The sequence below is a fragment of the Theileria orientalis genome, chromosome 2, assembly GCF_000740895.1.
Source record: "Theileria orientalis strain Shintoku DNA, chromosome 2, complete genome".
Lineage (NCBI taxonomy): Eukaryota > Apicomplexa > Aconoidasida > Piroplasmida > Theileriidae > Theileria > Theileria orientalis.
In genome coordinates, this window is record NC_025261.1 from 1,583,755 (window position 1) to 1,597,101 (window position 13,347).

Consider the following 13,347-nt stretch of genomic DNA (forward strand, 5'->3'; position numbering starts at 1 on the left):
CAATAGTTTACAAGCAAACCCATTCATTATTAGCCGGGTGTATGTGTATGAGACACTATATTACATATCGACTTTCAGGATTTTAATCCACTTACATGGCCTTAGCAGGTCGGCCATGTGTGACGGCACAAAAAGCCTGGTGTTCTTCTGGTAAAACTTCAGCTTCGAGCTGTTAGGCTCAGATAGGTCATCTGTGACTATGTCCTTCAGTATTCCGATAAGGGTGTACTTGCCCGTGTTCACGAACTTCAAGTGCGACTTGATGTACAGACAGCGTTCTCGCAAGTGCGATATCTCCAGGTCCGACAGATTGTGTATAATGTTGTCGGGTATGAAGTCGTAGTACCCGTTGTATATCGTCGCCAGCTCCTGCACGATGTTCCACCTGTAAGCCTTGTAGAGGTGTATGTTTTTGTTTGCGTAAATGTACATTATAGCGTAGTAGTCCATCAGAAGCTTGTATTTAAACATTAAACTTGTGTTATCGCCGTCAAATACGCGTGTGCTTTCATATTTTTTTGTATTTTTCACGAAATTTTCAAGCAACAGGTCGATTTCATCCGACACTCTTCTGGATACCTCCTCGGGGTACGATTGTATGTTCGTTGAAACATCTTCGTTCTTAAATATTTCACTTAATACTTCCAGGCTGTAGTAAGTCGATGAGTTCGAGTGTTTGAAGTCCATTTTTACTAATTAATAGCTATAGGGTTGTAAAGAATGCCTTTAATTGATAGAACTGTGATAATAGTGCATAAAATTCAATAGAAACAATTAAATCATATAGATAACTGGGTTTAGTGTGTCATGTTTAAACAATGGTGTTGTAATATGCCTACACATCTGGTATGATTTGACAAAAAGTTATAAAATTTAAGTGATAATGGCACTCCCCATTGGTTACTATTAAAAAGTATGTATAGACTAATTTTTTATTATCAACGTCTAAATATATATGTTAAAAGCTTTTAAAAATCATAGATCTTTTAATATCTCGGGTATATATTCATAGTGATCCCTGAACTTTTTTATTACAACGCGAATCCAGCTTCACAGTCACACCTCCATATTGACGTACCATGAATGCTATGCCTTATATAAACGCCTCTACGTAATATATACAGGTATTTGAATGGGTAACAGTAGATTAATTTACGAGTACATCATTATGGCACCCATCAAGATACACACAATTGCGAGGAACTCGAGGAAACCCATTCCTATCAACGTGTAGGTGAACAAATCTTCCTTTATGGAGGGATTCCTTGCCGTTCCGGACACCAGGGCTGCAAACAGGTTTCCTATGCCCTGGGCAACTCCCCCTACTGACATTAAGGCTACTGCGGCACCAAGAGTGGCCACACCCCCGTCATACCTTACTCCAAATTTGTTACTGTAGGGAGTTAGACAACCCAACTGGTTCTAAATATAAAAGTTAGACATTTGTTATATATTTATTGTACAACGCCAACTTAACTAAATTGTATAAAGTTGTAATATACGTCAATATAAACCTGTTAACAGGAATAATTTGATACTTTTATGCGAATAATAGTAGATTCCATAAATAAGTAACTTATAATTATAGAATGTAACTCGATTTTAAAATATTTTATTCGTTACCTTGTTGATAACTAAATTGTTCCTGACATTTAAGTCAAAGGTTGATAGTCCCCTACGGTTACCAATTGTGTTTAAATTACTAAATTGGTTGGTAGGATTGTTAAATTTGGTAACCAAATTATTGTTTGGAACATGTGACATATACCTTAGGTTGGCAAAGGTAATGTAATTCCTGGATAAATGACGACTTAAGCTGTTGGCTAACATTTTAGTTGGGGGTATTAAAAATTAACAAAATTAAACTAAACTAGTTTAATTTAGATTAAACTGGGTGTAAGTCGGTCAAAAGAAGTGGCTGAAAATTTTATTTGATCAGAAAGTGAAAAAATAAAATATATACAACAGGAATCTCACTCACCACACAAACCACTAAACCCAATATGGCCAATTAAACAAGGTTAAAAAGTAAAATCATAGTTTATTTTAGTTGTTTATAATTGACGGTATGTCATTTAGCTGGTGGATGTTGGAATCAATAAAAATACTGTTTTTTCAGACCAGCTGTGTGTGATTTTTATAAATGTTAATGAGTGTTTATCTCATATCATTGGTAAGATGTGACCAAATTTGTTAATATATTTATGTATAGTTTATTTATTGCTAAATAAGCGAATTAATGTAATATATACTCCAGAATATTTTATTTTGTTAGAGAGTGTGTGGTGTATGATAATGAAGACTAATAATGCATATATTCGATGGAAATTAGAGTAAATCAGTTTAATTGTGAAATAGTACATATAATTAAAAATAAATAGTTTACTAATATTGAACAGAATCAACAAGTTTATTGATTTCGTGATAATTTCTTAGTAATGGATCCTAATGATTTCACTCCTATTCTATAAATTTTAAAATTTAACGGTGTTTATAATATGTGTTAAGTTTTGTTAATGGTAATATATTTGTGTATATTTTATTTGATATACGTTATAGCGTGGGGCTAATAATGTACCATTCATATTGTATTTAACCCTTGTTTGAATAGCTATTTTATTATAGTTCAATCAAATTATTTTATTTGATTTGATAGATTGAAAATGACTAAAAAAACAGGCTCGTCTCTTAAACCTTCATTGCAACAGAATCTTGTGCAATACCATATCGTTGGTAGAGCGGCCCCTACCAAAAAGAACCCGAATCCAAACACATATAGAATGAGCGTGTTCGCTAAGAACTCAGTGTTGGCTAAATCAAGATTCTGGTACTTTATGAAACGCCTCAACAAGGCGAAGAGGTCAGGAGGAGAAATTCTATCGTGTAACAGACTGAACGAATCCAAGAAGGGGCGCGTCAAGAACTTCGGAATCCTGTTGAGATATAACTCGAGAACAGGAACACACAATATGTACAAGGAATACCGAGATCTGACGAAAACGGGAGCAGTATCCCAGATGTATGGAGACATGGCAGGCCGTCACAGAGCACGCTCGAACTGTATCCAGGTGATAAAGGTGGGAGAAGTCAAGGATGAAGACTGCAAGAAGCCGAAAGTCACGCAGCTTCACGGAAAAAAGCTTAAGTTTCCGATCTTGAGACCAACACCACACCTTGACAGAAAAAACAGAAAGGTATTCGCAACATGTAGGCCAGCCATATCACTCTAATTTTTCTATTGACCCCAAATATGTGATAGTTATACAAAAAATTCATGGCACTCAATGATATGCAGCTAATATGAAGGATGTTACCTGTCTATGAATACCATTAATAAGAGATGGTTAAGTAGTAGATAAAAGTAATCAAAGTGTACTAAACAGTATATAGTTTAGATATACATGAGATGAGTGTATAATAATTAGTGAATAAAAGAAAGAAGGAGAATGGATAATGTGTGTTCATTAGAAACATGTGGCATTAGAGTTAGAAAAAAGTGTATAAGGGCGTTTAAAAATAAAAAAAATAGTAGATCTAATAGAATGATGAGTGATTAAAGTAACTATGTGAAAATGTAGTGAAAAGAAATTAAAAATAAAAATAAAATATAAGCGATAAACTAATGTTTATATAATTTATGAATAAAAAAATAAATATAAAATTGTAAATAAAGTTAAAGTTGTTAAAAGGTGTATAAGTGGTATGTATGGTTAAATTGGAAAAAGAAATAATAAGATGAATGTGTATCTCAGGATTCCATGAATCCCCATGGTGGGGGTGTCAATCAGTTAATCCTTAATAAAATCGAAAGTATTTAGATTTTTGTAAAGCAAAATGGTAAGTCACGATATTTAAACTTGGCGTAAATAGTAGCTAGAATTTGGGAATTAGATGATAAGTAGAATCGTAGATAGCCAAATCGACTAATTCTCGTAGTCGTACAAATTCCATAGATACGTACTAGATATAACTACAACTTACCTGGCACTGATTAGTGATTGAATAGTTAAAATCCTGTATTTAGTTGAAGTATACTAATTCACAATTATAGGGTATCGACTTAGTTAAGGCAGGAAGAGTTAAAAAACCGGGTCGCAAGCACCTAGTGAGTAAGAACCCTTACCTACGCCTTCTCGTTAAATTGTACCGCTTACTGGCAAGACGCTCAAACGCGCCCTTCAACAAGGTGGTGTTGAAGCGCTTGCTGATGCCAAGAAGATACAAATGCCCAATTTCCCTCTCGAAGCTGAGCAAACACATGAAAAATAACCCAGAAAACACAGCAGTTGTAGTCGGAACAGTGACAGGTAAGACAGAAAAGCCAAAGAGGCAGGATGGTGGAAAGAGTTATGTTAGATTAGAATGTCAAAACAGGACGACATCAGCCGACGTTGATGTTGTTTTGAGTTGACAGGAAGAATCGATCAGATTTTTTCTCACCTTACATTGATTATATATGTATTGAGTTTCTAGATAAGAGTTTATAAAGTAGATGGATTGTGGATTTAATGATGATACCAATTCACGACGGTCTTCTGACTCCATCGTGTAGATTGTGAACTTTCTGAGACTATATAAGTAATTATATAAGCGTATATATGAGTGACTGTGGTTATACGGGCCAATAATTATAATGGACAATAGAAGCAACTTGTATGAATTAAGAGTTACAAAATAGTGATGAATATTGATATCGACTTTATAATGAATAAAAACATAATCTAATGCAATGTTCAGACGATAAGAGGATGTTGGAGGTGCCGAAGCTGAGTGTGTGCGCACTGAGAGTGACAGAGAGCGCCAAAAACAGAATACTGGCCTCAGGAGGAGAAGTGCTCACGTTCGACCAGCTGGTGGCAAGGCACCCAAAGGGATCAAAGTGCACGCTCCTGAGAGGAGAGACGAAGGCGAGAGAAGCAGTTAAGCACTTCAGAAACGAAGTGAAGGGAAACCCGAAGCCGTACGTGAGGTCCAAGGGAAGAAAGTTCGAAAAGGCGAGAGGAAGACGCCACTCGAGAGCATTCAAAGTCAAGGCACACTAGGTAAATAATATCATCTGACTGCATATATGGATCGTCGTAAATAGTATTATACAAAGTAGCTACAGTGTGTTAGAGAAAAAATAGTTTCCATTATTTTGGTGCAACGGTTCAGAGGTGGAATTGGTGACACTTAGGAGTGATGATAGCCAGATGTGTGAGTAATGTTAGGTTACACGTTTGGCAGATGCTTGACACGATAGGTCGTTGGGTACACATCCTGGCCAAAATAAAATTGTGTATTGTATATGGCACTTAGGGCGTGATCAGGCTATTAGTATGATTCTCAAGGATGATTAGAAAGTTGATTAAGATACATTACGGTACATGGAATGATAATAGTAACAGCATGAAATTCAGTATAAAAAAACAGGATGTAGGCCTGATGTAACAGTACCAAGCTAATGGTACAACATGAAATTAAAGCAATTTTCATTTTAAATCACAAATTTTTAGTCTACATGATATCTGCGATAAATATGACATGATTTTAATCATGTAGACTTCTTTATATCAAATTTTTCGAGTATTTATCGGTATAAAACTCCAGGTGCTGCTGCCAACTACTATGGCCACCCATATACAAAGTACATTCATAGAGATTCCAAATATATATATTTTACACACTTTAAAACAACCATACTGATGCGATTAGTATGGCAAACAATGGGCATAGTGCTGTCAAGGCTGAGAAAGGAGGCAATAGATCGGATGGGGATGCGGAAGTCGTGAAACTGCACATTAGATTTATTGATTTATTTAACTCGGGAAATAAGTCCTTGCTTTTATTATTATACATGTGTAAATGTAAATCCATGCATTTTGTCCTTCTATTACTCACATTTTCCTGGAAACAAGGTCTAAATTGACTTTGGTTATATAATCCTCTGGGTATTGGTAGGTGCCCTAAATTCCAGCAAAATGAGTAAATTTTTAAAATGTAAACAAAATGGCTCAGATTCCAATATTTGTTCCATTGTTTTCCGGAGTTTTGAAGGGAAATTCCTGCAATCATCTGTTGAAATTCCTACCTTGTTCTTCTAACTTGCCATCTACCGAAACAGCTTATCCTCCATCACAAACCAATTATTTGGACAAACTACCAGCTTTGTTGTAAAACTTGGTCTCAATTCCACCATTAAAAGGTCACGTAGTAAAATATCTAGTCATGTGTATGCCTTTTTAACACTTCCTCAGCCTACTTCTGTGTCTCCTCTACTGACACACAAATCGCTCATTCACGTCGAATCTGTTATTCTACTTAAATTCGTTTAAGGCACACTCGTATACTACTTTAATCGTATTTACACCGCAAGATATTATTTAGTTAGCTTCCTAGCTAAACGCCTTGAGTTTACTGTCATTTCAGCCGCCTGGGATACTATTGGCAACTGTGCGTATTTTCCAAGCAGGGAGCATATCATACAGTAAAAGAGCGGTGCGATCGAGGAGAACATCAGTGTGTATCCCACGAACGTTGGAACTAGGCTGTCCCCCAGGGGAGTGATAAAGTCGCTGTAAAACAGACTCAGCAGGTTAACGTACATGTACAGTATGTTCCCCTAAGTGAAGCGTGAGCTTAGTGGTCAAATATAACTATGTGATGAAACCTAAAGTCCATCACGCATCAATAATCCTATCTAAAATGACCTTAGGGCCCACAATAAGATGCTAAGTGTATACCTGTGTGAAGTTGAACCGAATGAAGTGGCTCAGATTAAGTCTATTTTCGACCAGAAAAACCTTATTTATTGTTAGCATAATCACGTCCATCAGGTTCGGAATGGACGAAATAACCGTTTTAATATTCAGCAACCTTAAAATTAGTTTGTTAACCAGTGAGGGCAGGTTCAGCGTGAACAGCAGATGCTCGAAGTTCTACACATTGCGTTAGTACCTTTTAATTACCTTACGATTTATAGTCCCAGTTCATACATAATCGTTTATACCTAATTGTGTAGGTTAAATACCTCCGAGCACTTCATTAGGGGAATTACATACGCCCAAATTGAAACTGCCGAATCCAGAACTGTGACGTTACTATCCAGGGGTGAGATGATTTTTTTAAACTTGTGGTAATTTTTTTGAAAATATGCTCTTCCGTCCCTGTTCGTCCTGTCATCTTCTTGCGAATGAAGTGCAGAAGGCTGGTCCTTCAGTTTATGTGTATCATTTACTCTGCTCAAATACCGACTTTTTACGTCAATTTTATATCCATATGTGTTTTTATAATTTCTGTTAATGAATCCTATTATTTTATTGCGATTTAGCTGCGTGCAATGCCTCTTTTGTAATTTACACGTGACCCACGGCTGCCTTATGGAAACGCAGCTTAAAATCAGTAAATATGAAACAAGCATTTACTCAAAGCATCAATTAAAAGGTACAACAGAGAGTGGTGTAAAAAATTAAAGTGATTCTAGTTTCGTTGACACATCTTAGTTAAACTAGAAAATCCTACAGAGCTTCGACCCACACAACCTGTATTTTCGCTTGGTGCTGAGGGCCTTAAATCAATGTCCACCACTGAAACATTTTTATAATTTAAGCATCAAAGTACAAATTAAGCATACTAAATACCAACAATAGTCTAAAGTCTGTTCAAAACCAGTTGACTACGTGCAATTAAACTAATATTATTCACCAGACTAATTGCCACCCTTGTTAACAGTTTCTTATATATATATACACCTACTTTTTCTAACTACATAGCCTATGTGCGATAAATAATTACTTACGTCTATCGTTGACTGGTTCTGGTTCGATTGTCTTGAGCAATTCGCTTGCCACTAGTGTAAATAATTCCTGTACATTATCTCCATTTTTAGCACTAGTCTCCCGGAAAAAGCAATTCATCTACGCATCGGTGTGTAAATGCCATCTAATCAGCAGGCGACGCCAACAGCACACACCCACTTGTATACATACTTAAACACATGTAAGTAGGTGCTTATGTACATACTTATATACACATACATATATTTAATCACTTATATACATATACTTAGTGTATACTAAAATACCTCCTTAGCGAGACTTTCCCCTTCCTCAAAGGAAACAGTCCTACATGCCCATTACTTCCACCGTATATTCATTGGTGCTTCTTAACTTGTAGCTTTAACTAGCGACTCGGTGGCTCTAACTGACTAAAACGTACCTTTTATCTAATAAATCTGTTTTATTTCCAACCACAACTATAACAGCTTTGTCCCCTCTCACTATACATTTGTTACTTACTGTTGATTATCATAAATCATGTACCAGTATTCACCAGTCAGTGTTAATTAACTGGTAGCATGGCACACAACGATAATATCTATCCATAAATTTGCGTAGCTATCTCTTACTATCTTTTATATCTTTAATCCAGTTCCTGGTCCTCTCGAAAGACTCTCTGTTTGTGATATCGTATACAACGATTGCTGAAGAGGAATCTCGTATATAACTCGGCATCAGCGACCTGAACCTTTCCTGTCCAGCTGTATCCCACAGCTGGAGACGCATAGTCCTCTGGTTGACGGTGACAACTTTACTCAAAAAATCAATACCGATAGTTGCCGCGTAAGCTGGTATATAGTGGTCGTACACGAATCTAGTAACGATGGAAGTTTTCCCAGCACTCTGTTCTCCCAAAAGGACTATTTTATTTCTCTGGTTACTGACTGATGTCACTAAAAATTCATTATTACTAAATTTATATATCTTCAATTGTAAATTGCTGATTTTATTCAAGTGAATTTGTCGTTAACCCTTAGAAGCATATATGGCAGCGGGGAGCAACAACCTGGTCAACTACTAACTCAATAGTAGATATCCTATATTTTTCAGGGTTAACTTGATCTCACTTGATTTTTTCTAAATTATGCCTACCACTTTTAAATAATTACTAGCTGTTTACCTACAAACATCTATATAACTAGCTGTTTATGGCCAATAATCACCACTTAAATACCTCTAACTATTCTTATATATAAATATATTATATTTATCCCCTATTTAGGTCATATCTTCTAACTTAAGCTAACGATTAAGCTTAGTTAACTCTGTTGGGGCTCCTAACTATTCGAAATAACTATAATAATTTATAAACTACTAACTTCCATCTGAACTGGTCATTTTTAAAGCTAATCTACATTAGATGGTTGATTTATATATATATAAAGGGAAAAAAATTAATAATATTAAAGTGGTATCCCCACTGTTAGAGGTGCATTTGGACACATGAACGTCGATTTTATTGTTCATTTTGCACTTTCGTATTTTATTGTTAGGGCTTTCGTGTGTGTGTCGTCCCTGTGATGTTGTTTTTCGTACTTTTTACTGTGAGTAGTCTTAGAATCTAATTTTTTGTCTATATACTCTTCTGAGCCCTGAGGATCCGAATTATCCAAATGACTCTGCTTCCCCTCCTTATCGACTTGTGAACTATTTAACTGGCTTGTTTTTTGTGCTCGGTTGTATTTTAACACATTTAACTGTTCAACTATTACACATGGCTTGCAAATGTTCTTCACGTTACCTATCCCACATTTAATACATGTATTTCCGCTGTTGTCGACCGGTGTATAGTCTGAAAAAAATCTATCCCCCGAGTGTATAATGTTTAATATGATTTTCGGATTTATGATTTCCAGATTTTTGATAAACGATCTCATGTGCCCTCTATACGCCTCGGGCGAGTATATACATTCCGTGGAGAAGTACTTGAGTGACAGGAACCTAGCATACATAACAATTTCCTTTTCAAATGTGTACTTAAGGGGCTTTATTCTTTTTAATTTGGTGACCGGTACCGTGACTTTAGGCCCGTTCGCCCTTCCTTCCTTATTCACCTCAAAAATAGGTGTTCCCACACCTTTTCCATTGATTATGTTGCCTTCCACTTTACTATCAGTATCGTTATTAACATTGTTGATGGAAGTTGTCAGCTTGTACAGATCACCCCTAAACAGGTTCAACAACACCGTCTCGGCCATATCGTCTGCGTTGTGGCCTGTACACAGCACATTTGCGTCAAATAGCCTTGCTCCTATCTCCAGTATCTGTCTTCTGAATGATCCGCAGATTGTGCAATTGTTTTTCTTGCCGATGAGCGCAACCACTTGGTCCATGGTCAGCCCATATGTATCCTTAAAATTAAGCACTTTGAGTTCAATTTTATATTTATCATACAAATGGTCGACAATTAGGAGCGAATCGTCTCTGTAACCCTTAATTCCCTCATCGATGGCCAGCAGATACAAGTTCCAGTTCAAGTTGTACCGGTTCTTAATAGTGAAGAGAACGTGGGTTAAAACAGAGGAATCTTTACCGCCGGAAACTCCTATACAGACGCGATCACCATCAGAAATCAAATTATTGCTAGTTATGTAATTGTAAACACCGGTTTCGAAAGATTCTATAAAGCACTGTTTACAATTAAAGTGCCCGGTGAAAGATCTGCGGACAACGGCATTTCGTGAGTTGCAATTGGTACATAATACCATTTTGTGATATGCTATGGTTTACGGGATTTAAACGGTGTGTGAGTCCGATAAATTGGATCATATGTGATTTTTATGCGATAAAAGAATGAAACAAATGTGATTATATGATACATGATTGTATATGGCAGAGAACTAAGTATAATAAGTAGTAAGTGTAGTGAGATAATTAATAATATACAACAAATGGTATTACAGAGTAAAATAATAAATTATTAATAACTGAGGAGTAAATGTGTGGATTGTAGAATCTCAATATTTAATGAGTCGGAATGAGTTAAACTACTTAATTTCAGTAATATGACAAACAACGATTTGTTCCTGGTAAGTTGAAGAGAAAGACTATAAAGCAAACGGAATGTGTAACATCCCCACCTCATCACATGGCAACAGTTATTTAAATTAAGGAGTATGATGGATAAAGATATTATAAATAGGGGTTTCCCTGGTACAGATAACGGGAGACCCATTAGATTGATAAATATATTAAGGGAGAGATTTAATATACCAAGATTTAAGAATACACCAGTTCTGTATGTTTTTTTATCCGTTACTGCACCTAATTAACTATTATACACTTTTTAAGACATTTGCAATAGTTTATATTAGGGTATGGTAGTTGCGAAATCTGTGTATATGCAAAAATTTTAAAAGAAACTAATGAATAATTCAGGACTGATGAGCCTCAAAATTGGAGAGCGAACTTCGGTGGAGCTGATCCAGCGACGCCATACGCAGAAGCAATGATTAACTACCACAACCACGCCTTCACATATATGTTTTTTGTAATTTTAACTGTGATTCACTGTTGCAGAAAGTAGCTCGATTTAAATTTAATTTTAATATATTATATGTTTTTTATTGTATATTATTAAATAAAAATGGTCAGTTATATTGCCTATATATTAATTAAACTAATATTGATATTATCTTCATGGATAAAATTAACGCAGTGAGTCGATTAGTACATACTCAGGCTTAACCACAAATATTAATAGATAATCTTATAAACTATAAACAGTTGTTCAAAATAAAGCTAATCAGTTATATTGAAAGAATAATTAACATATAAATGGTAAATTAATCACTAGATCAAATAATTTTATATATTCACTTCTAATGCAAATTTGAACTAGTTGTACAAGTATTTCACAAATTAATACATAGTCAGTTTCATATTTTGTAAAACAAGCTATATGTACATTAAAACATAATATTTGTGCCTTTTTAATATTTTTTTATACACCATCATTGTTGATGAGAGGTAAAATTTAACCAGATGGTTGTAATGGAATCACAATACACCCCAACGTAAACTGTTTTAAAAAAGTCTATAAGATATCATTATAAAAGTAATTTAGCTTAACTGACTTAAGAATTTAATAAATTTCAGCCCATATGGTGGTACAGCAGCAGATTCGTGGCCTGTGACACATTTTTAGAAACAAGATGTGTCAGAGCACTATTGACAAAATGGAAGTTTGTCTTATGTCACACACCAAGGGTAAAATGAGTCGTAGACAATACTATCATAGTGCTATTACCTGATTCACTTTATATACTTCTATCAATAGAATCACTCAACAAACTTAATAATCACAAAGCTGTAAAATACCAATCAATTTACTGTAAGTTTCTAATACAATTGTCTAACTAACTTAAGAATTTGTGCAAATAGTAAACCAAAATGAGACCAGTATTAAAAGATTCATTACCTAAAATAGATCTTGATCTTACCATTACTAAAACCTATAGACAGGGTCACCATTATGTTAAAGTTTATCAATTAAGAAGTTATGGCCACTATCCAGTGTTTACCCAAATTTATCAGAAGGATGGACCATTTGATATTGGAACAGTAAAAGTAGACGGAGAACATAGACTGAAAATTGATAAAAAGAATGTGAGTATGGTAACCGTCTATTATGGTGAAAAAAACAGGATTGTGATGTTTGAAACGTTATACTATAGTGAAAGAAATATGACTGGAAGCGAAATGAAACTTGTCCACAGATACCACGCTAGAGATCCGGTTACCAATGCAAGTGTAGGCCAAACCATGGGTGGAGATAAAGATTCTTGCTGGAGGGAATACATGTATAAAGATAACGATACAATAGAAATGGATAATTTTGATAGAGTGATTGACGCTCTTATGAAGAACAAACGTCCACTTAACAGAATAGATGCATCCGGTATATACTTTCAAATTGTTAGAACACATGAGCATCGTGATAAAATTTGTGGTTACTGTAAGCCGGTTGAAAATCAAGTAACACAAGAAGAAATTGAAAATTACGATGACATAGAGGCTCAGATTGTTGAAGAGGAAGGTGGATTTTTTGAATTCTTTACTTCAAGTAATGGAATGGTAACTGCAGTTGCAACTGGGTCCGTAGGCGGAGCTGCAATCGGAGGCACTCTCATCTACATGGTAGCATCATAAAACACTTGTTATTATAAACTATCACATCAGTCACAAATCGTGAATATAAACTTCTAAGACAGACCACTTTTGATATTGCACACAATTTTAGTAAATTAGATTTAATATTTAAGTAATATGATATATATATGTTTATATACATAGTAATATATGTATAGTATATACACATATATGTATATGGTCTGTTGTATACTTTTTGTCGTACATAGCAGTATATATATACATATACGTATGGTATATACACATAGGTGTAATGTATGCATATGTATAGTGGTATGTATTGTATGTACCACTGGGTACAGTAAAAGAATATACATAGTAGTATATAATGAGTAGTGTATATTTTGTGACATTAAACTCTAATAAAAGTAAAACAACA

At 35.1% G+C, this 13,347-nt stretch overlaps 10 protein-coding genes across 10 annotated transcripts; 5 read left to right on the top strand and 5 right to left on the bottom strand.

The window, feature by feature from the left end:
- Positions 1 to 60: 60 nt before the first annotated feature.
- Positions 61 to 687, bottom strand: TOT_020000752 (conserved hypothetical protein; the record flags this gene model as incomplete). The annotated part of the gene is made up of 1 exon (XM_009692503.1): positions 61 to 687. One exon carries the CDS (start codon positions 685 to 687, stop codon positions 61 to 63), a length of 627 nt encoding a protein of 208 aa, XP_009690798.1.
- Positions 688 to 1,152: 465 nt separating this feature from the next.
- Positions 1,153 to 1,830, bottom strand: TOT_020000753 (lipid-binding protein; the record flags this gene model as incomplete). Its single annotated transcript, XM_009692504.1, has 2 exons — positions 1,153 to 1,422; positions 1,624 to 1,830. 2 exons carry the CDS (start codon positions 1,828 to 1,830, stop codon positions 1,153 to 1,155), a joined length of 477 nt encoding a protein of 158 aa, XP_009690799.1.
- Positions 1,831 to 2,663: 833 nt separating this feature from the next.
- On the top strand, positions 2,664 to 3,230 carry TOT_020001087 (60S ribosomal protein L18; the record flags this gene model as incomplete). Its single annotated transcript, XM_009692505.1, has 1 exon — positions 2,664 to 3,230. The coding sequence occupies one exon, from the start codon at positions 2,664 to 2,666 to the stop codon at positions 3,228 to 3,230; it is 567 nt and encodes a 188-aa protein (XP_009690800.1).
- Positions 3,231 to 3,834: 604 nt separating this feature from the next.
- On the top strand, positions 3,835 to 5,042 carry TOT_020000755 (60S ribosomal protein L18; the record flags this gene model as incomplete). Its single annotated transcript, XM_009692506.1, has 3 exons — positions 3,835 to 3,837; positions 4,052 to 4,307; positions 4,738 to 5,042. 3 exons carry the CDS (start codon positions 3,835 to 3,837, stop codon positions 5,040 to 5,042), a joined length of 564 nt encoding a protein of 187 aa, XP_009690801.1.
- A 946-nt stretch (positions 5,043 to 5,988) lies between these two features.
- Positions 5,989 to 6,156, top strand: TOT_020000756 (hypothetical protein; the record flags this gene model as incomplete). Its single annotated transcript, XM_009692507.1, has 1 exon — positions 5,989 to 6,156. The coding sequence occupies one exon, from the start codon at positions 5,989 to 5,991 to the stop codon at positions 6,154 to 6,156; it is 168 nt and encodes a 55-aa protein (XP_009690802.1).
- Positions 6,157 to 6,358: 202 nt separating this feature from the next.
- TOT_020000757 (conserved hypothetical protein) lies at positions 6,359 to 7,399 on the bottom strand (the record flags this gene model as incomplete). Its single annotated transcript, XM_009692508.1, has 3 exons — positions 6,359 to 6,601; positions 6,723 to 6,917; positions 7,010 to 7,399. 3 exons carry the CDS (start codon positions 7,397 to 7,399, stop codon positions 6,359 to 6,361), a joined length of 828 nt encoding a protein of 275 aa, XP_009690803.1.
- Positions 7,400 to 7,458: 59 nt separating this feature from the next.
- TOT_020001088 (small GTP binding protein rab6) lies at positions 7,459 to 9,155 on the bottom strand (the record flags this gene model as incomplete). Its single annotated transcript, XM_009692509.1, has 6 exons — positions 7,459 to 7,565; positions 7,778 to 7,895; positions 8,063 to 8,102; positions 8,197 to 8,257; positions 8,387 to 8,710; positions 9,137 to 9,155. 6 exons carry the CDS (start codon positions 9,153 to 9,155, stop codon positions 7,459 to 7,461), a joined length of 669 nt encoding a protein of 222 aa, XP_009690804.1.
- A 125-nt stretch (positions 9,156 to 9,280) lies between these two features.
- Positions 9,281 to 10,525, bottom strand: TOT_020000759 (uncharacterized protein; the record flags this gene model as incomplete). The annotated part of the gene is made up of 2 exons (XM_009692510.1): positions 9,281 to 9,858; positions 9,928 to 10,525. The coding sequence occupies 2 exons, from the start codon at positions 10,523 to 10,525 to the stop codon at positions 9,281 to 9,283; spliced, it is 1,176 nt and encodes a 391-aa protein (XP_009690805.1).
- A 408-nt stretch (positions 10,526 to 10,933) lies between these two features.
- TOT_020000760 (farnesyltransferase beta subunit) lies at positions 10,934 to 12,035 on the top strand (the record flags this gene model as incomplete). The annotated part of the gene is made up of 3 exons (XM_009692511.1): positions 10,934 to 11,055; positions 11,196 to 11,307; positions 11,916 to 12,035. The coding sequence occupies 3 exons, from the start codon at positions 10,934 to 10,936 to the stop codon at positions 12,033 to 12,035; spliced, it is 354 nt and encodes a 117-aa protein (XP_009690806.1).
- Positions 12,036 to 12,209: 174 nt separating this feature from the next.
- TOT_020000761 (hypothetical protein) lies at positions 12,210 to 12,968 on the top strand (the record flags this gene model as incomplete). Its single annotated transcript, XM_009692512.1, has 1 exon — positions 12,210 to 12,968. The coding sequence occupies one exon, from the start codon at positions 12,210 to 12,212 to the stop codon at positions 12,966 to 12,968; it is 759 nt and encodes a 252-aa protein (XP_009690807.1).
- Positions 12,969 to 13,347: the final 379 nt, after the last annotated feature.